Here is a 22,423-nt window from a genome sequence, read left to right on the forward strand (position 1 = left end):
CGACGACTTATTTGATCAACTACAAGGCTCGTCTGTTTATTCAAAGATTGACTTACGTTCCGGGTATCATCAAATGCGGGTGAAAGAAGATGATATTCCAAAGACTGCTTTCAAAACACGTTACGGTCATTACGAGTTTATGGTCATGCCATTTGGTTTAACTAATGCACCAGCTGTGTTCATGGACCTTATGAACCGAGTGTGTGGACCATACCTTGACAAGTTTGTCATTGTTTTCATTGATGACATACTTATTTACTCAAAGAATGACCAAGAACACGGTGAACATTTGAGAAAGGTGTTAGAAGTATTGAGGAAGGAAAAATTGTACGCTAAGTTTTCAAAGTGTGCATTTTGGTTGGAAGAAGTTCAATTCCTCGGTCACATAGTGAACAAAGAAGGTATTAAGGTGGATCCGGCAAAGATAGAAACTGTTAAAAAGTGGGAAACCCCGAAAACTCTGAAACACATACGCCAGTTTTTAGGACTAGCTGGTTACTACAGAAGGTTCATCCAAGACTTTTCCAGAATAGCAAAACCCTTGACTGCATTAACGCATAAAGGGAAGAAATTTGAATGGAATGATGAACAAGAGAAAGCGTTTCAGTTATTGAAGAAAAAGCTAACTACGGCACCTATATTGTCATTGCCTGAAGGGAATGATGATTTTGTGATTTATTGTGACGCATCAAAGCAAGGTCTCGGTTGTGTATTAATGCAACGAACGAAGGTGATTGCTTATGCGTCTAGACAATTGAAGATTCACGAGCAAAATTATACGACGCATGATTTGAAATTAGGCGCGGTTGTTTTTGCATTAAAGACTTGGAGGCACTACTTATATGGGGTCAAAAGTATTATATATACCGACCACAAAAGTCTTCAACACATATTTAATCAGAAACAACTGAATATGAGGCAGCGTAGGTGGATTGAATTGTTAAAAGATTACGACTTTGAGATTCGTTACCACTCGGGGAAGGCAAATGTGGTAGCCGATGCCTTGAGCAGAAAGGACAGAGAACCTATTCGAGTAAAATCTATGAATATAATGATTCATAATAACCTTACTACTCAAATAAAGGAGGCGCAACAAGGAGTTTTAAAAGAGGGAAATTTAAAGGATGAAATACCCAAAGGATCGGAGAAGCATCTTAATATTCGGGAAGATGGAACCCGGTATAGGGCTGAAAAGATTTGGGTACCAAAATTTGGAGATATGAGAGAAATGGTACTTAGAGAAGCTCATAAAACCAGATACTCAATACATCCTGGAACGGGGAAGATGTACAAGGATCTCAAGAAACATTTTTGGTGGCCGGGTATGAAAGCCGATGTTGCTAAATACGTAGGAGAATGTTTGACGTGTTCAAAGATCAAAGCTGAGCATCAGAAACCATCAGGTCTACTTCAACAACCCAAAATCCCGAAATGGAAATGGGAAAACATTACCATGGATTTCATCACTAAATTGCCAAGGACTGCAAGTGGCTTTGATACTATTTGGGTAATAGTTGATCGTCTCACTAAATCAACACACTTCCTGCCAATAAGAGAAGATGACAAGATTGAGAAGTTAGCACGATTGTATTTGAAGGAAGTCATCTCCAGACATGGAATACCAATCTCTATTATCTCTGATAGGGATGGCAGATTTATTTCAAGATTCTGGCAGACATTACAGCAAGCATTAGGAACTCGTCTAGACATGAGTACTGCCTATCATCCACAAACTGATGGGCAGAGCGAAAGGACGATACAAACGCTTGAAGACATGCTACGAGCATGCGTTATTGATTTCGGAAACAGTTGGGATCGACATCTACCGTTAGCAGAATTTTCCTACAACAACAGCTACCATTCAAGTATTGAGATGGCGCCGTTTGAAGCACTTTATGGTAGAAAGTGCAGGTCTCCGATTTGTTGGAGTGAAGTGGGGGATAGACAGATTATGGGTCCGGAGATTATACAAGAAACTACCGAGAAGATCATCCAAATTCAACAACGGTTGAAAACCGCCCAAAGTCGACAAAAGAGCTACGCTGACATTAAAAGAAAAGATATAGAATTCGAAATTGGAGAGATGGTCATGCTTAAAGTTGCACCTTGGAAAGGCGTTGTTCGATTTGGTAAACGAGGGAAATTAAATCCAAGGTATATTGGACCATTCAAGATTATTGATCGTGTCGGACCAGTAGCTTACCGACTTGAGTTACCTCAACAACTCGCGGCTGTACATAACACTTTCCACGTCTCGAATTTGAAGAAATGTTTTGCTGAAGAAGATCTCACTATTCCGTTAGATGAAATCCAAATCAACGAAAAACTCCAATTCATCGAAGAACCCGTCGAAATAATGGATCGTGAGGTTAAAAGACTTAAGAAAAACAAGATACCAATTGTTAAGGTTCGATGGAATGCTCGTAGAGGACCCGAGTTCACCTGGGAGTGTGAAGATCAGATGAAGAAGAAATACCCGCATCTATTTCCAGAAGATTCGTCAACACCTTCAACAGCTTAAAATTTCGGGACGAAATTTATTTAACGGGTAGGTACTGTAGTGACCCGAACTTTTCCATTTTTACATATATTAATTGAGATTGATATTTACATGATTAAATGTTTCCAACATGTTAAGCAATCAAACTTGTTAAGACTTGATTAATTGAAATATGTTTCATATAGACAATTGACCACCCAAGTTGACCGGCGATTCACGAACGTTAAAACTTGTAAAAACGACATGACGATATATATATGGATATACATATGGTTAACATGAGATTATGATAAGTAAGTATCTCCATAAGTATATTAACAATGAGTTATATACATATAAACAAGACTACTAACTTAAGGATTTCGAAACGAGACATATATGTAACGATTATCGTTGTAACGACATTTAAATGTATATATATCATATTAAGATATATTAATATATCATAATATCATGATAATATAATAATTTAACATCTCATTAGATATAATAAACAATGGGTAAACAACATTAATTGAGATCGTTAACTTAAAGGTTTCAAAACAACACTTACATGTAACGACTAACGATGACTTAACGACTCAGTTAAAATGTATATACATGTAGTGTATTTAGATGTATTAAAATACTTTTGGAAGACTTCAAGACATATATCAAAACACTCATACTTAACGAAAATGGTTACAGTTACTTTCCCATTCTTTTCTTTCATCAAGAATTCTAGTCGTATTCTTACCCGTATTATACACAGCTTCAAAACGTACTTACTATGGGTATATACCAATAGGAACTAGCATGGGATTCCACTCTTGATTATGTCATGTATGACTAATCAATTTTAACTTCTACCATGAGCTAGTCAACTAACTAGAACTCCTTTTAACCCCACTCACCACTCACCAATTACCACTCATCATTCACTCCATTTCACTTCCAATTCTCTTTCTAATTCTCTCTCAACACACACACACTATTATGAACGTATTTTTCCAGTAGTTAATCATCATCTTCATCAAAAATAACTTCAAGAATCAAGCTATAATCATCATAGGAAGAACACTTCAAGAACACTTCAAAAATCCCTTCAAGTTTACTAATTTACTTCCAAGCTTTCTAATCCATTCCAAGTAATCATCTAAGATCAAGAAACCTTTGTTATATACAGTAGGTTATCTTTCTTATTCAAGGTAATATTCATATTCAAACTTTGATTCAATTTCTATAACTATAAACTATCTTAATTCGAGTAAAAATCTTACTTGAACTTGTTTTTGTGTCATGATCCTACTTCAAGAACTTTCAAGCCATCCAAGATCCTTTGAAGCTAGATCATTTATTGTCACTTCTAGTAGGTTTACCTACTAAACTTGAGGTAGTAATGATGTTCATAACATCATTCGATTCATGTATATAAAACTATCTTATTCGAAGGTTTAAACTCGTAATCACTAGAACATAGTTTAGTTAATTCTAAACTTGTTCACAAATAAAAGTTAATCCTTCTAACTTGACTTTTAAAATTAACTAAACACATGTTATATATCTATATGATATGCTAACTTAATGATTTAAAACCTGGAAACACGAAAAACACCGTAAAACCGGATTTACGCCGTCGTAGTAACACCGCGGGCTGTTTTGGGTTAGTTAATTAAAAACTATGATAAACTTTGATTTAAAAGTTGTTATTCTGAGAAAATGATTTTTATTATGAACATGAAACTATATCCAAAAATTATGGTTAAACTCAAAGTGGAAGTATGTTTTCTAAAATGGTCATCTAGACGTCGTTCTTTCGACTGAAATGACTACCTTTACAAAAACGACTTGTAACTTATTTTTCCGACTATAAACCTATACTTTTTCTGTTTAGATTCATAAAATAGAGTTCAATATGAAACCATATCAATTTGATTCACTCAAAACGGATTTAAAATGAAGAAGTTATGGGTAAAACAAGATTGGATAATTTTTCTCATTTTAGCTACGTGAAAATTGGTAACAAATCTATTCCAACCATAACTTAATCAACTTGTATTGTATATTATGTAATCTTGAGATACCATAGACACGTATACAATGTTTCGACCTATCATGTCGACACATCTATATATATTTCGGAACAACCATAGACACTCTATATGTGAATGTTGGAGTTAGCTATACAGGATTGAGGTTGATTCCAAAATATATATAGTTTGAGTTGTGATCAATACTGAGATACGTATACACTGGGTCGTGGATTGATTCAAGATAATATTTATCGATTTATTTCTGTACATCTAACTGTGGACAACTAGTTGTAGGTTACTAACGAGGACAGCTGACTTAATAAACTTAAAACATCAAAATATATTAAAAGTGTTGTAAATATATTTTGAACATACTTTAATATACATGTATATATTGTTATAGGTTCGTGAATCAACAGTGGCCAAGTCTTACTTCTCGACAAAGTAAAAATCTGTGAAAGTGAGTTATAGTCCCACTTTTAAAATCTAATATTTTTGGGATGAGAATACATGCAGGTTTTATAAATGATTTACAAAATAGACACAAGTACGTGAAACTACATTCTATGGTTGAATTATCGAAATCGAATATGCCCCTTTTTATTAAGTCTGGTAATCTAAGAATTAGGGAACAGACACCCTAATTGACGCGAATCCTAAAGATAGATCTATTGGGCCTAACAAACCCCATCCAAAGTATCGGATGCTTTAGTACTTCAAAATTTATATCATATCCGAAGGGTGTCCTGGAATGATGGGGATATTCTTATATATATGCATCTTGTTAATGTCGGTTACCAGGTGTTCACCATATGAATGATTTTTATCTCTATGTATGGGATGTGTATTGAAATATGAAATCTTGTGGTCTATTGTTACGATTTGATATATATAGGTTAAACCTATAACTCACCAACATTTTTGTTGACGTTTAAAGCATGTTTATTCTCAGGTGAATATTAAGAGCTTCCGCTGTTGCATACTAAAATAAGGACAAGATTTGGAGTCCATGTTTGTATGATATTGTGTAAAAACTGCATTCAAGAAACTGATTTCGATGTAACATATTTGTATTGTAAACCATTATGTAATGGTCGTGTGTAAACAGGATATTTTAGATTATCATTATTTGATAATCTACGTAAAGCTTTTTAAACCTTTATTTATGAAATAAAGGTTATGGTTTGTTTTAAAAATGAATGCAGTCTTTGAAAAATGTCTCATATAGAGGTCAAAACCTCGCAACGAAATCAATTAATATGGAACGTTTTTAATCAATAAGAACGGGACATTTCAATTACCGCCTTGGAAAAATCATCAGTTAACATTGTGGTTACAAGTAGTCAACATAAAAACTTAATACCAGGTCTAAATAAGCATTTATCTTTAAATATCATTATTAATTGGTAATGTTCAATTTTTTTATGCAAATTGACCATCGAATTTGTAACCCATTTTGCCTCAAAAACCTAAACAGTTAATAAATTAAAGATAAATAACGATTGTTGTTACAAACAAATGGGACAGAAAACAACTCATTAACATTAAGTCATAACTCAAAAGTACAAAATTTTAACATCATATTTCATATTTTTAGTACAAATTTTGTAAACCCTAAATTAATAATTGAATAAATTACATGCTTTAATACCTTGAAAAGTTGTCAATACTTAAAGAAATCGGATGATGTAATAGCCAGAGTCTTGAGCAATTTACAATTTCAGTTCCTTCCAGACATCGTTGTTTGATTTGGAATTGAAAAGATGAAGTAACAAAGAAAAGACTCGACGCAATAAGAGCGGGTAAAAGAAATAAGGGCGGGTAATGAAATTGGTAGGAATGGTAGTTGTAAAAAAATTTGGCTAGTAATAATCTTTCTATTGGGCTAGGCTTTTTTGGTGGGCTGGGAGCAAAAGTTAAAATAAAAAAAAAAATTCACTGCTCTTTTGTAGCCCATAGAGGGCATATGACCCCACATGCCCCATGCTTGGTACCACCCCTGGAGGCACTTCACTTGGCAACACACCTTCTTAACATTCTTCCCTCTAGTTCTATCTCAAATGATATACCCTTTACTAAACTTTTCAACAAAAATCCCAAATTTTCTCATTTACGTGTTTTCGACTGTCTGTGTTACCCACATCTTCCAACACCTCACAAACTTGCTAAACGTTCTAACCCATGAATCTTCCTTGGCTATCCTTCCAATCATTGTGGGCCTATTTTAATAAAGTTTTTAGCTTCTAAAATATTATTATCAAGTATAATTTTTTCTGATTATTAATTATTACTCAGTATGTGTTTAGTGTTGTATTCGGATCAAAATGTGTAGATTTGGCAGGGACACATTAACCATGTGTTGACTTTGTCAACCCACCAAGCCCTCCACGGAAGAGCCGTGAGTCGGCGAATCACCTCAACCATAAATCACCACACCATGCCAGAACCCGGAATCGAGCCTGCGTGGTTATTCGGACCAGCACTACACAGGTGGGACCAAGGGATCACATGGCCGGGTACCACTGAACCACAGGTTCATTGGTTTTAGTGTTGTATATGGTCTACATGAGTCAAGGCGTTGTACACTTTGTCCTGTTATACTAATTCTGGTCCCACCACTTTTAGAAACTCATTAGCACTTTTTGAATTTTATTTTTTTAAATAATGAATAGTATAAAGCAAAACATAATTCATTAAAATATAAATAATCCGAATAAAGATACAAACGAAAACTTAATCGCTATCTACAAGCCTACGATAAAAATAAACAAAGCAACACAATTAACCAATCAAACACCATACAAAACTAACAATTAACAAAATGATTATCACAAACTAAATGGACCAAAAACAATACAAGACACAATAAATTCTACAAGACACAAAAATTCTATCAAACAAAACTCCTCCATTCTCACCCATATATAAACAAAGTGTAAAATTTATTACTCTTCGCTTCCTTTTCACGACAAATGTCCATATTGCAATTTTCAAATATTTCATTTTTGTTATAAAATATCTAGATTGTGTTATAAAATATCTAGATTGGATGTTAATTTTATTATTATGATATGTCTTGCATAGTAATATTTTATACTATAAATAGACATGTATGGTAACCATTTAAGGTGCACCATTTCTCTTGAAATATCAATATCAATATTTCTTCTCTCCTTCTTCTCTCTTTTTCTCTCTTTGTTCTTATAACCATTAAAGGTAGTTATAAGCCTACTGAATTATAACACGTTATCAGCACGAAGAGCTTAGTGTAATCAAAGGATATCTCAAACGATCACGAGTCACTGATCAAGGTATGAAATTATTAATAATTTTCAGACTCGAATATATCAAACTTTGGACTACTAACATTTTGAACTACTAATTTTTATTAAGTTCTTATTGTTCTTATTATATGGTTGGCTCTGCCACCTAAATTATATATGGTCGACACTGTCGCCTAACTATCATTTATGTTTACTAACTTTTATTAACTTCACTAACATTTATATTTATGTTATTTAAGTTATATATGGCCGGTTATACCGCCTGAATTATATTTTCTGTAATCTAACTCTTATTAACTTCACTAACATTTATATTTATGTTATTTAAGTTATATATGGCCGGTTATACCGCCTGAATTATATTTTCTGTAATCTAACTCTTATTAACTTCACTAATATTTATATTTATGTTAATAAGACCTCATGATTGTACGCAACACGTCATTTGACAACATGGTACTTTATGTACGCAACACGTCATTTGACAACACGGTACCATGGGTCGAGATTAATTCCGATCAATACGAATACGATGGGGTCTTTATATGTTATCTAACATTTAAGAATAAGAGACGAATAAACTTAAATATAAAAATATATATAACTATATAAATGTCCAGGGTCTCCTAAAGTCTATATAAATGCTCACAACTATTTAAATTAATATTAGTAATAATATGATTTAAATTACGTATATAACTACTAAACTTTACATTTACAGAAAAAATATAAATTGCTGTTGAAGTTGAAGTATTACGCACCCGTTTTATTAGACTAGAAATATAAATATCACTTGGTTTTGACCCTAACTAATAAAGATCACTTACCTACCTGCCCAATCAACCCATTATCCTACCTCTATTTAACAAAGATTAATTCCTTATAAATGTAAGCCTTCGATGGAGAAGGTATGTAAATTAAATACTATTAAAATATTTTTCAAGCCAATTTTAGTTAACTAGGCTTCCAAATTAGGTATCGGCTCATCTTAAAGGAAACAACGTCAGTTTGACTTAAAAGGTATGGAGTACTAAATAAAATATACTTTTCTACCCAAATTTGTAGATAATGTTTCAAATGTTTCAAGGAAAAACTGATATAGTTACCTAACATTAATTAAATAAAGAAACATGGAGCTAATTCCAAAGTTAAGTAAGCTACTGAAATACTCCCTCCGGCCCATATTGATAGTTCAATATTCCATTTTGGGTTGTCCCAAATTAAGTCCACTCACATAATTAGACAATAATTGTAAAGTAAAGTTTCTTAATACCCTTAACCTTTGCATATAAGAAAAAAAAAGATAGGGAACTGTAAAGTAAATAAAAAAAAACGTGTCCTGATGAGATTTCTTAAACTGTGTGTTTATTGTCTCGGGACTGTTAATATGGGACGGAAGGAGTAGCAATCAAGTCAAACGAGACACGCCAATTGACTTTGAGGTCCAAAGAACCTACTCTCAAATTTTTAAATTGTCAATTAGTTCTTCAAGTTTCAAGGTTACTGGACAGTTGCCATTAATTTGATTATAAAGCTCTTAAATTCCATTTGAAAGTTTAAAACAAGAGTAATTGACCTCGATGGTCAAATAGTGCTTTACGAACATACAAAATAGCTAATGACTTTGTATACTAATGTTTATTTATTTCATGCATACTAATGTTTATTCTTAAATTTATAATCTTAAAAGTTAAAATAAGAAAAAGTAGTTTGTATTTTTATTAAAAGTAAATTTTAAAAGTTAAAATAAAAAATAAAAGAATGATAAAATGGAGTAGCTTTTTGTCAAAAATGAATTATTGAAAATGAAGTGGTCTCCTTCTATAATTAAAAAAAAATATACTTTCATCAAATGAATTTTTTTTTTGTGGCCGACAATTCCAAACACGAGTCAATGTTTAGTTTATCAAGAATATCTCTTGCTTTGGTGAAAGGTCACGATCACGATATAGGGTGTTGTGAAAGAATTAAAAAATTGGTCAAGTGGCCTTTTTTTAAAAAAAACTAGAAAGTTTTTTTTTTTTTAAACAAAAAGTTTTTTTTTATATATTTATAATTTACAGGTAACGTAAAAAAAAGGAAAGTTATGGTAAAAAAAAAAAAAAACAAATCCGCGGGTACGGGTGATGGTTCCAATGGATCCGCATCCACGACCCGCGGGTGTTACCCCTAATTGTGACAAGTACAAATCAACTAAAAGTCTAAAAGATAAATGCTCTTATAGGGACCAAATGTTCACAATATTTGCCTAAGCTAGATATGAAACAAATAGTTCATCAAGAAAAGAAAAAAAATATGCATCTAAAGCTTCTACTGAAAATTAATGTGCAAGGTACAACGTATAACTATATGGTCAAATTCATTTGAGCCTTCGGAGTCACAAGTATATGATGTATATATATATTACTCAATTAACAAAATAGTAAATCTAAATTAATTCATATGAATAGTAAAACGAAATTAATTAATTTACTATTCACATAAAAAAGCGCATATGATAAAAAGCGCATCGCATATGATAAGCGCATATGATAAAAAGCGAATATGATGAAAAGCACAACGCATATGATGAAAATCGCATATGATTAAAAGCGCATATGGTGAAAAACACAGCGCATATGATTAAAAGCGTATATGGTGAAAATGATATATGATAAAAAAAAACACATATGGTGATTTATAAAAAAAAAAAAAACACATATGGTGATTAATGGAAAGCACATATGGTGATTAATGAAAAGTATATTGTGAAAAAGAATCACAAATGTTTCTTGAAAGAATTCAAGGTAAGATATATGAACCAATTCATCCATCATGTGAACCATTTTGATATTTCATGGTTCTAAAAGACGCATCTAGCGGATGGTCTCATATTTGTATGTTATCAAGCCGTAATATGGCATTTGCAAAGTTTCTTGCACAAATTATTAAATTGAGAACACATTATTCTGATTACACCATTAAAAGGATGAGACTTGATAATGCTAGTGAGTTAACATCTCAAGCATTTAATGATCATTATATATCTACAGGGATTGTTGTTGAACATCCAGTTGCTCATGTGCATACACAAAATTAGTTTAGCTGAATCAATAGATAAACGCTTGCAGCTAATAACTAGACAATTGATAATGAGTACAAATCTCTCAATATTTATATGTGGACATGTAAATTTACATGCTGCGACATTAATTCGCATTATACCATGTGGAAGTCATAAATATTTTCACTCAATACTTGATTTTGGCCAAGAGCCAAATATTTTCCACCTTAGAACATTGGTTGTGCAGTGTATGTTCCAATTGTATCACCACAACACAATAAAATGGTTCTTCAAAGAAAGATGGTAATATATTTTGGATATAAAACATCTTCAATCATAAGATATATTGAACCCATGATGGGTGATGGTTTTACAGCACGTTTTGCTGATTGTCATTTTAATAAAACATTGTTCCCTAGATTAGGGGGAGAAATAAAAATAAAAAATAAAATGATGCTTCATGATGTGAACATCAATTAAGGTATATTGAACTCGCACAAAAGAATGTGAAACGAAAGTTCAAAAATAATGCATATGCAAGAACTTGCAAATTAATTACTTTATGCATTTACAGATATAAAAAAAAAGTGACTAAATCATATATACCAGCGATAAATGCTCCAGCTCGAACTGAAATTCCAAAAAGCTGGCAATAATGTCACTGTTGAGTCTTTGCCACGCATCAAACGTGGAAGATCAATTGGTTCCGAAGATAAAAATCCTCGAAAAAGAAAATCAGCTGATAATGAGGTAAAAGAAAGTGTTCAAGAAGAACCACAAATCAATATTCCTTCTGCAGAGGATATTGATAAATGTAAATACTAAAATTGCGATAAATTATGCAATATTATGGAACCGAAATGAAATTAAAATCTCTATGAGATATTTTCATATAATGTTACAATGACATCATGAATAAAGATGATGATCTGGAACTAAAATCTGTCATTGAATATACAAAATGGACATGATTGAGCTCAATGGAAAGGAGCAATACGAGCTGAATTAGAATCGCTCGATAAAAGAAAAGTTTTCGGATTAATCGTTATCACTTTTAAAGATGTGAAACGTATGGGATACAAATGAATTTTTATCCGAAAAGAAATGTGCAAATGAAGTTACAAGGCAAAACTAGACTTGTAACTCAATATTTCCCACAAAGACCAGAAATGAATTAGGAGGAAAACTTATCCTCCTGTAATGGATACAATTACTTATTAGATACTTAATCAACCTGGTAGTTATTTAAATGCATCTCATAAATGTTGTTACTACTTATCTGTATGGATCACTTAATAGTGATATATATGAATATACCTAAAGGGTTAAGGTATCATAAGCATCTAATGTAAAATCTAAGAGAATATATTCCATTAAATCACAAAGATTTCTAAATGGGTTTATACAAACGGGACGTATGTGGTATAACCGATTAAATGACTACTTGATAAAAAAGGGTATAAATATAAACTTATTTTGCACGTATGTTTTATAAAAACAATGTTCGGATATGAAATCGTAGTTGTTTATGTCAATGTTCTTAACATCATATGAACAAATAAAGAGATCTATGAAATCATTCAACTTCTAAAGAATTATTTTGAAATGAAAGATCTTGAAAAAATCAAGTATTACCTTGGATTGCAAATTGAGCATATGCCTAATGGTTTACTTGTACATCAAACAACTTATACCGAAAAGATTTTAAAACATTTTTTTTTAAAGACAAACTCATTGTTGTTAGATCACTCAATATTGACACTGATCTATTTCATCCCTGCGAAGATCATGAAAATCTTAACAGATCGGAAGTTCTATATTTTAGTGCAATTGAGGTTCTTATGTATCTTATAGATTGTACAAGACCTGACATTTCTCTTGCAGTTAATTTGTTGGCAAGATTCAGCTCAAATGACAATGGAGCAGGATCAAACACATATTTTGATACCCTTGAGAAACTGCTGATTTAAAATTATTTTATTCTAACGTTTCAAAACAAGATTTGGTTGATTATGTATATGCAGGTCATTCATCAAATCCTCATAAAGATAAATCTCAAACTCGATATGTATTCCTAAATGGAGGTACCACAAAATCATGCGTTCTTAAAACAAACACTTGTTGCAACATCATCAAATCATGACGAAGTGATTGCATTATATGAAACTACTCGAAAATGTGTTTGGTTGAGATCAATGACACAAATCATTAATGATTCTTGTGGACTAGAACGCTATAAAAGACCAACAACTATCTTCACCAATAACTATATATGAAGATAATGCAGCTTGCATAATACAAATGAAAGAATAGTATCAAAAGTGACTGAACAAAATATAAATACTGACGAGGCGCCAAAGCCATAGACGGTCTTAACGGTCATAAGTTTGATGGAAAAGAATGGTATGTTGGTAAGGTTCAGAAAAGACTACAAGGGAATAGGAATTGAAACAAGGGTTTGAGCAAACCATGAAGGAGACTGTAGACAAATCACAGGGGCTAAACTTGTACATAAAAGATTTAGATGATACAGTTTCAGATGAAAACTTCAGATTCTTCTCATATACTCAAGATCTCGTAAAAGACAACCAGATTAAAATGAGATACGTTCAATCAACAACTCTGCTGATCTTTATACCAAAGCACTACACACGTTCATAATATTGGCATGAGACATGTTCAGAAGATGTAACAACTCAGGCGTTGCTTACTTGAGGGGGAGTCAACTCTATGCTGCACTCTTTTTCCCTTAGCTAAAGTTTTATCCCAATGGGTTTTCTTTAGCAAGGTTTTTAACGAGGCAGTACTAGTTATTCTCTAATAAAATTGTCATCCAAGGGGGAGTGTTATAAAATATCTAGATTGTGTTATAAAATATCTAGATTGGATGTTAATTTTATTATTATGATATTTCTTGCATAGTAATATTTTATACTATAAATAGACATGTATGGTAACCATTTAAGGTGCACCATTTCTCTTGAAATATCAATATCAATATTTCTTCTATCCTTCTTCTCTCTTTTTCTCTCTTTGTTCTTATAACCATTAAAGGTAGTTATAAGCCTACTGAATTATAACAATTTTAACTATCCTCTTTGTATTTCATTTTTATATTACTATTTTGAGATATTTCATTTTAAATGTCCCCATTTTATTTCAATTGACCAGAAGACAAAGTTTTTTTGATTAGTGAAAAATTAAATTAGTGAATTTTTTTAGAAATGTGTTTAAAAAGTAAGTGAGCATTTGAGATAATATTTCGTAATTATAAGGCTTTTAAATGTTAATAAATAAATAAATAAATAAATAAATATACATCTATAATCTATAATCTATCTATCTATATATAAGATACTATAAATCATGAAAATTTATATCATGAAAATTTATCTGACATGTTAGTACTTAATCTTTTCTTAAACCTCTCTGCTGACATGTAAATCTCTAAATTAATCCTAATTAACACTAATTAACCTAATGTATTTTACACGTTGGCATCTATAACCTGTTTACACAAAACGCTTTCTGATACCTCTCTTCTCATTCAGCGACTCTCAAAACCGCTGCCCTAACGATCGTGCATCCCTTAGATCCATCAATTCAGGGTTTCTTTCAAGCGCCACCATCTGTAACACATTCTAAACTCTTCATCCTCAATCCCTTGCTACCATCTGCTACCAATTGTTCGTCATCGATTATTCGTAACGAACCCCAAATAATCGTCATCGATTATTTGGATATCGGTTATTGATCAACTGACTCTTTGGAATTCTTTGAAGATGCGGTCGAATTTTATGATTTTTCGCTGATTCCTTGCAATCGATTGGAGGTATGACTAAAAACTTGGGGTTTCGTTCACGGTTTATGTTCTTTGTTTGTTTTGTTAGAAACCCAGTTAATTTTTACTGATTCGTTAGAAACGAGTGAAGATGTTTTCGATTTTAAGCTGTTAATCTGGTTCATTAAATTCGATTAAAAATATGGGCAAAAATTAGAGTTTAGCTGTTGGCAGTAACCATCATTGCCGACGTTTGTGATGTTTCTGTCCTTACACTATTTTGATGGTATCTTGAAATTTTTCCAATTAAATAAATAATTACATTGATTGTATCAGTAGTGGTATCTGTCATGCTGTTTGTTTCTATGCAGTGATGTTGTTTGTTAGTATGATGTGATCCTATGTAAATAATTACAATGATGGTACCTGTGATTCTGTGTAAATTTCGTTGTAAGACAATACGTGCGATCGAAGGTGCTTTGATAACTGACTCTACATATCAAATCATTCTCGGGTTCAATGGTGTTCGACAACATCACAAGGTTAGCTTTAAGTTATAAACATAATTAATAATTAATAATTAATAATGTACTGTAATCTGTTTGATTTAAAGGTTGTTGAGTTCACTTGCGGTTGTTCCTCTGGTCGATATAGTTGGCTTCGTTTATTATGAATTTGGATTCCCAGGGGTAAGTTAAGTATGTTTAGACATATATTTACAGACAACCCATGCTTATTCTATATATTGGTTTCTTTTTGCCCAGTTAGGTCGCTAGATGTGTTGAAATCGGGCTGCCTAAGCTCATTTGTATGATTTTTATATCTCACGTATACTTGGCAAACGATTCAAGTTGGGTCGGTTTGGATAATGGGTCCAACTATTTTTGGGTTGAAACGGGTCATGAGTCAAACGAGATAGATTTTCAAACGGCTCGAAACGGGTCAAACGAGACAGATTTTCAAACGGCTCGAAACGGGCCAAACGAGTCAGATTTTTAAATGGCTCCAAATGGGTCAGGTTGATAAGATATTGAAACGGGTCAGGGGTCAAATGGGTCATATTGGGCCCATTTTTGGTAGTTTTTACAAATAAAATAAGAAAATAGGATTCCTACAATGAGAATAAATGAGCTATGAAGTTGAAGTTTGAGGATGAGAGCTCCATATATTCTTTCAAATAGATAACTATAAGCGTGGTATTAAAATCATTCCAAAATTCAATTCTTGACCTGTTATGTGCAGTATGGTATAATAAATGAGCTATGCACTTGGTATGGTTTTTTATATTCTTAGTCTTAGTATATATATATTTTTTTAATTTGAAAAGCATTGCACTTGGTATGGTACCTTAATCTAATATCTTTGCAACGCTGTTGAAGTAACACAGTTCAGTTGTTATGAGGATTTACTAGAGAAACTGGAGAGTAAGTTTGAAATTGAAGGCGAACTGGGCGTGATACCAAAGAAATGGTAAGTTGTGTACACTGCTGCTAAGGATTACATCATGATGGTTGGGGATGATCCATGGCAGTAAGTACATGTTATAACTATTTATTATCCCTTCCCCATTCAATAGAAAATGAGAGCATAAAGCTTTTTGGCAACACAAAAAAGTGTAGATTGGGGTAGGGACAAAGCATATAACTTTTGATGAATCGATGAACAAGAAATTGTTCTCTAATAAGAGATATATTTGATCACCCTTTTCATATTTTTATAAGTGGCAATGTTGACCCATGTGCATTTTTGACCCAACTAATAAAGGAAATTTTGATCTGTTACCAAACATAAATGACCTAAACCTTACTTTTAACTGTTTTTAGTAGAAAACTTATCTCTTTTAAGAACACATTTAGCATAAGTTATGTTTTACATTGTCACAACAATTTCAGAAAATATTATGCCTTGATCAGAGGTAATTTCAATAATGAATGGTTCCTTTTTGCTGCCTCAGTCCGATTTCAGGTTTATGTACACTTCATTTGTTCATCTGTGGTAATTTTGTTGATTGATGTTGCTGCCATATGATTTCAGTTTGATTAAATTTATATATAGACTAAATTGGGTTTTTTTCAATGTTCTTAACCCAATTCGATCAACAGCACCTTATGGCTCTTTTAGAAACGTTGAAGCAACTGATCAAAATGTCTCATTAAAACCTACACATTAGAACACGTAAGATTTAGAGTTTAAAACAGTTAAAACTTAAATATGATAATATACAAATATAGGAGATATTATAAATAAAGGTACGAACTTGGTTAAGTAGTTTCAATGTAGATTTATTTGTGATTACGCATATACTGTAGTACTTTACAATGGGTCAACTGGGATCTTAAGCAGCCGATTGGATCCGGTGGTATGTCTTCATCACTTTCTGCAACCGTCACTGCTTTTGCGGTTGCTGTTGGTTTACAAGATGGTATTGGCAGTTCAACTTATATTTAGATTGTATTGTATGATCTTTGTCCTTAAATTTACTTAAATTTGCTAATTAGGGAAAAATGAAATCTGTATTGTGACTTATGATATCTTATAAAGCGGTGGCAGGTGATGTATGATGCAAATGGTGTACGATTGCATGCTCAAACTAAGCAGAGGTTAGTCTATAGTAATTTTTGTTGATGTCGGATTATATTTGTAGGATTTGATCAATTTTTCATATACTCTATCATAGGTTATTATTGTAAGTTAGTAGCTGATAAAAAATTATAAGTATGTTACAAATCTTAAGATTGTAAATTTACAGGTTCTGAATTGAATTGTAGATGAACTCCCTGTTGAACATACATCGCCTGAGAGCAGGCCACTACGTGAACTTCTTGGCCACACTCCTCCTCAGGTTAGTTTACACTTGTAAAGATTGATCAACATCTACGATTTGATTTAGGTTATACAGTGTTGATCGACTACCGACAAATTTTCATTGTGACAAGATCTCTACCATTTGTAAGATAGATGTGTAAACTTAAAATTTAAATTGATAATGTTTGGAAGTTTAGTTCGTAAAATGTTCAGTTAACCCTAAATCATGTGATCATTGTAGTTGAAATTTGGATTACCCATGAAACTTTATTGTAGTCGGTAACTTTAATTAATGAACTACAAAGAAATGCATATATTTGAACCCAAAATGAAGATCGATTGTGCACACACGATTTTGTGCAATCATAATTTATGTGCATATATTAGGCGTACGTGCTACTTTGAATGTTGTGGAACCAAAAAGTTTCATTCGTTCCAATTTTTTAACTTGGGATTGTTTAACTTGCTATGAGTCATCTCAAATTGTACCTTTTTGTAACATTATTGAAATTTTCGCATTAACTTAATGATTTCGATTGTGATAAGGCTGTTGAAGGAACAAGAATTGCTGGTGCTTTAAGGATTATTTGTGTTGATTTTCATGGCAACCAATTCGAACCTGGTAAGTTACAAAATAGATAAAAACTTTTGTTACTAAAAGATTGAAACAGTACAAATGGATCTTAAAAGATGTACTCCGTAGTTTATATGACACAACAAAGAAATATGTTGTAATTTAGTAATTTTGATGTTTTCATATCATATACTCACTTATGTTACTGGCTGTTCTTTAACCTTCACGAAACGCACTTCGAAAAGCAGGGATACTTCAATTTGATTTTAGATTAGTACTAACATTTTCAAATTCAAAAAGTGACTTGACTAAATCATGTAACATGTAATTGTTTATAGGTAGAGTGGTGGTAAAAGTAAGGTCGGCATTGCATGTTTTGAAAAGAGTTATCTTCAGCTACATATTGATGCAGAATGTTCTCCGGTCCGTGACTCAAAGCAAACTTAGAGTGGATAAACCGAACATCCATGGTATGCTATGTTTTTCTATGTATTTTTAAAGGGTGTTTTGGATTCGACTGACTCTATGCAAATTATTTTTATAGTGTAGTTCTTAAGGTAAGATACTAAGCATATAATTAGTTTTATATACAGCTGGTGGCAGTACGGGCTCATTTAATCATTTCAGGCCTTATATGCTAATTTGCATTGGCTAAAACATGTCTTCGAGACAAGTTGTAGAAATATGTTGCGTTTATCGTAAACATATGCACACGGTTAATGTAATAGTGGCAGTGACTCATGGAATTGTCATGGACTATTGTTACAAGTGTTAAAATGGGTTATTTCAGATAGGTTATATTGTAAAATCGTTTAAAGATTAGTTTTGACCAAAGCAAAATCACATAAACTTATACATTTAATCGGTATCAATACTAATGTTTCGAATGCTAAGACATATTATACATTTAGAATTATAAACACATCCTCGAAATAAATTATATATTTTTCTACTTTAATACTATATAATTATAATTATGGCATATACAGTTGAAATTGATTTTTTTTAGCGTCTTCCAAACGAACTAATGTTACTTCCGGGCCTACGTAGTGGTAAAAGAGTCTCTTGCTTCAATATTTCAAACCGAAGATACAAATGGAGGTTGAAACAAGGAAAGTCCAAGAAAAAACCAAACATATGTGTGTCTCATGGTTTTGACCGTTTGCGAAATGAAAGTCGATTAAAGCCGGGTACAAAATGTTTATTCACTTACCACTTTAAAGAGCATGCTTTTTATGTTTACAACAATCCATAAGCTCAAAGTTGTGTAATGAATAATTGTATGAAGAAATGTTTTCGAATTATTGATGATGTGTATTCTTTATAATTTAGAAATTCAACAACAATATTTGAGCCCCTAATATCGTAGATACATATGCAATTTTTAATTTCGACATTTTGGTTGCGGATGAGTACCGTGCAACGCACGGGCTCATTAATCTAGTATACATATAAATATTAAAATCTGGCATCCTCAAAACCATGCAAGTCGCTGACTCTGTTTAACGACTTTTTCATAATAGCAACTTTAGCAAGTTTCTCAGCCATACGCCAAGCCGATGTGGGCGTTAACGGCTCACCCTTATCATCCAAAGAAGCCGACTTCTCCACTCTCTCGGCTTGAGCTTGGCGCCGGCTTTGCAACTCGTTCAACTCAGCCTCAACCCTTACAACAAACTCACTACAACCCAAGCTCGTTTTGTGCATTAAAGCTCGAGCCGAAACTAGCATATGGTATGCACCGATCAAATCGTTTCGAGCCGTTAGCCGGCGAGACTCGGCTATAGCTCTAGTAGTAACAAAGAGGCTTCTCAACCGTTGGATGGAAATAGAAGTTGATCTGACGGTATTCATACGAGGTACAACCAATGCATGTTGTTTATATACAACCTCCTGAGTTACTGATTCCCTGTAACTGCAGCGCACGGATAAAACGCGGTGGGCCCCAACCGTTGCAGAAGGCACTTTCAATTCGATTAATATTTCTCTCTCTTCGTGCGCATACAATTCCCCGATCCGAACCGTACTCGACCCGAGAGAAACGGGTCGTGGTAAATGCGAATACACACCTGCGATTTCAGCCGGAGCTGAATCGTATACAAACCCTAACTTTAACCGTAAATCCTGACCTGCCACGTGTAATAAACCTTTAAATGTTTTCTCAAACTCGTGATCGTTAATAGCATTGAGGTTTAATGTGTGTACGCCAATGTCGCGTGACGATGATGTGTGATCGGAAAGGAGAATGATGCTAGAAACGGCGTTTTTCTCTTTCCGATCTTCTAGAACCTTCGCAGCCTTCTTAACGGCGTCGTTTGAGTTCGACGGTGCTTGTAGAACCGCCATGGCTTCCACTATCCGACGCGCCCCCCGTTGACCCGTCAACGTCATCCGTTTTAAAGGTAATAACCGCTTTGAATATGAAGAGAAAGCAACGATCGATAACCGATCGGATGATGAAAGTGATGAAATAATCGTCTTCATCGCCGTTTGTAGTTTTTTAGTCGATATATTTCCACTGACATCGACTACGGCGACTAAATCAATCGGAGCTCTGTTTTGTGTTTTCGCCGGAGCTTTCGTTCTTAGAACAACCGCGTACGTCTCGGAGCTCCGGCCAGACGAAATTAAAGCTATTTCCGGTAGTAACTGTACGTCAACATCTCTTACATTATCAATACCGTTACTGTGATAAAGAAAATCACTAACGATCAAGTCCCGATCGTAATTTTCATCAGATTCAGGAATCGGTTTGAACCGAGCTTTTGGCGTTAAAAACGCTAACGGTTCATCATCATTATAAAATTTCAAATCCGATTTCTGTTTCTTCAGTTTGAAATTATTCTTATTCTGATTATTCTGATAATCATTTGGCGCCTTTTCAACTGCATTTTCATTATTTAAAGATAAAAGTGGCATCTGTTTCCATAAATCACCACATATAGGACAAGCTAGGTTTCGAGTTTTGTTCACGTGAGCTGCAATACACGGATAATGAAAATTGTGTGAACATTCTGCTGTGAAAATAGCTACGGATCGCCCTCTTTTCACACTCTGTAAACACACTCCACATCTGTTCTGCAATTAAAAAAAAGGCATTCGTTAAAATTAAATTTATTAGTAAAGCGATAATAATTATTCTATTATTCTAATTTTAATTCAATTGTACACGTGACACATAATTGACAAAAACTTACGATTTTTCATATTACCTACCTAAACATTTTCTAATTAGTTTAAAATTTTAAATTAAGAAAAAAACAAAATTATGTTTACCGTGGAGAAATGTAGGTTCCATTTGATGAGTGAAAAAGTAGGAGGAGATCGAGGTGATGTTGGAGTGGATGACCATTGAAACAACTTATGGCTGTTAGTTGTTTTGCATTGGAGCGTTGGACTTACAGGAACTGATTTGGATTCAATGGTGGCGGCGGCGGCGGCGGCGGCTGTGGTTCGACACCGTAGGGCTGGGGTTGAATCGGTGGTGGTGTTAGATTGAACCATTTGAGGTGTAGAAGGAGTAGAAAATAAGCTAAATCTGGAACCAGATTTGGGAGTAGTATTAATAATGGAATCAGATTTTTTAGGGAATGATGTGCAGAAAGTTTTTCTCCGTCTAAACACCATTTCTACTTAATTTCAAATTTGATTAATTTGGTTAAGAGAAATGGCGAATTTGAATGAGAGAATTAGAAGATGATGAAATGATTGAAAAAAAAAAAAGTAATAGAGTGAGTTAGTGGAAGATGGGAGGTGTAATAATAATGGGAGTTGATCCGTACACCGCCTTATTTTTGCCATACACCACTAAAACAATTATTTGAACATTTCTACCCTTCATTTGAGAAGTTAAGGGGAGTTGGTGGTGAATAAAAGGAAGGGTAAAAATGTCCAAATAATTGTTTTGGTGGTGTATGGCCAAAATAAGGTGGTGTACGAATCACCTCCCAATAATAATATAGAAAAGGTTGATGAGTAGTTGAATTCTCTGTATCTTTGTGTGTTGTGCAGAGTTTCTGTTACGAGGTCAATAAATTATTTGTTTTTATACAGAAAAATTAGGTATGCCAAACGCTAATAAAATGTTGTTTCTGTTATAATTCAGTAGGCTTATAACTACCTTTAATGGTTATAAGAACAAAGAGAGAAAAAGAGAGAAGAAGGAGAGAAGAAATATTGATATTGATATTTCAAGAGAAATGGTGCACCATAAATGGTTACCATACATGTCTATTTATAGTATAAAATATTACTATGCAAGAAATATAATAATAATAAAATTAACATCCAATCTAGATATTTTATAACACAATCTAGATATTTTATAACACTCCCCCTTGGATGACAATTTTATTAGAGAATAACTAGTACTGCCTCGTTAAAAACCTTGCTAAAGAAAACTCATTGAGATAAAACTTTAGCTA

General features: G+C 33.1%; 2 protein-coding genes across 23 annotated transcripts; one reads left to right on the forward strand and one right to left on the reverse strand.

Moving 5' to 3' along the window:
* Window positions 1–14,284: 14,284 nt before the first annotated feature.
* Window positions 14,285–19,421, forward strand: LOC139894467 (uncharacterized). Of its 22 annotated transcripts, none has more exons than XM_071877788.1 (9): window positions 14,321–14,671; window positions 14,992–15,162; window positions 15,234–16,090; window positions 16,930–17,042; window positions 17,162–17,220; window positions 17,389–17,462; window positions 17,972–18,047; window positions 18,338–18,469; window positions 18,581–18,970. In XM_071877788.1, exons 5-9 carry the CDS (start codon window positions 17,178–17,180, stop codon window positions 18,652–18,654), a joined length of 399 nt encoding a protein of 132 aa, XP_071733889.1. In that variant the 5' UTR covers window positions 14,321–14,671; window positions 14,992–15,162; window positions 15,234–16,090; window positions 16,930–17,042; window positions 17,162–17,177; the 3' UTR covers window positions 18,655–18,970. The 22 variants fall into 22 exon arrangements, 12 of the variants coding, with proteins under 12 accessions (XP_071733887.1, XP_071733890.1, XP_071733889.1 ...); XM_071877781.1 differs by having other exon boundaries at window positions 14,325–14,671; window positions 15,234–15,309; window positions 16,000–16,090; window positions 16,930–17,220; window positions 18,581–18,969; XM_071877782.1 differs by having other exon boundaries at window positions 14,325–14,671; window positions 15,234–15,309; window positions 16,008–16,090; window positions 16,930–17,220; window positions 18,581–18,969.
* A 24-nt stretch (window positions 19,422–19,445) lies between these two features.
* On the reverse strand, window positions 19,446–21,626 carry LOC139894466 (probable E3 ubiquitin-protein ligase EDA40). Its single transcript, XM_071877779.1, has 2 exons — window positions 21,276–21,626; window positions 19,446–21,077 (listed from the first exon to the last, which is right to left on the reverse strand). Exons 1-2 carry the CDS (start codon window positions 21,624–21,626, stop codon window positions 19,458–19,460), a joined length of 1,971 nt encoding a protein of 656 aa, XP_071733880.1. The 3' UTR covers window positions 19,446–19,457.
* Between the last annotated feature and the right edge of the window lie 797 nt (window positions 21,627–22,423).

The sequence above is a fragment of the Rutidosis leptorrhynchoides genome, chromosome 2 (assembly GCF_046630445.1).
Source record: "Rutidosis leptorrhynchoides isolate AG116_Rl617_1_P2 chromosome 2, CSIRO_AGI_Rlap_v1, whole genome shotgun sequence".
NCBI classification, from domain to species: domain Eukaryota; kingdom Viridiplantae; phylum Streptophyta; class Magnoliopsida; order Asterales; family Asteraceae; genus Rutidosis; species Rutidosis leptorrhynchoides.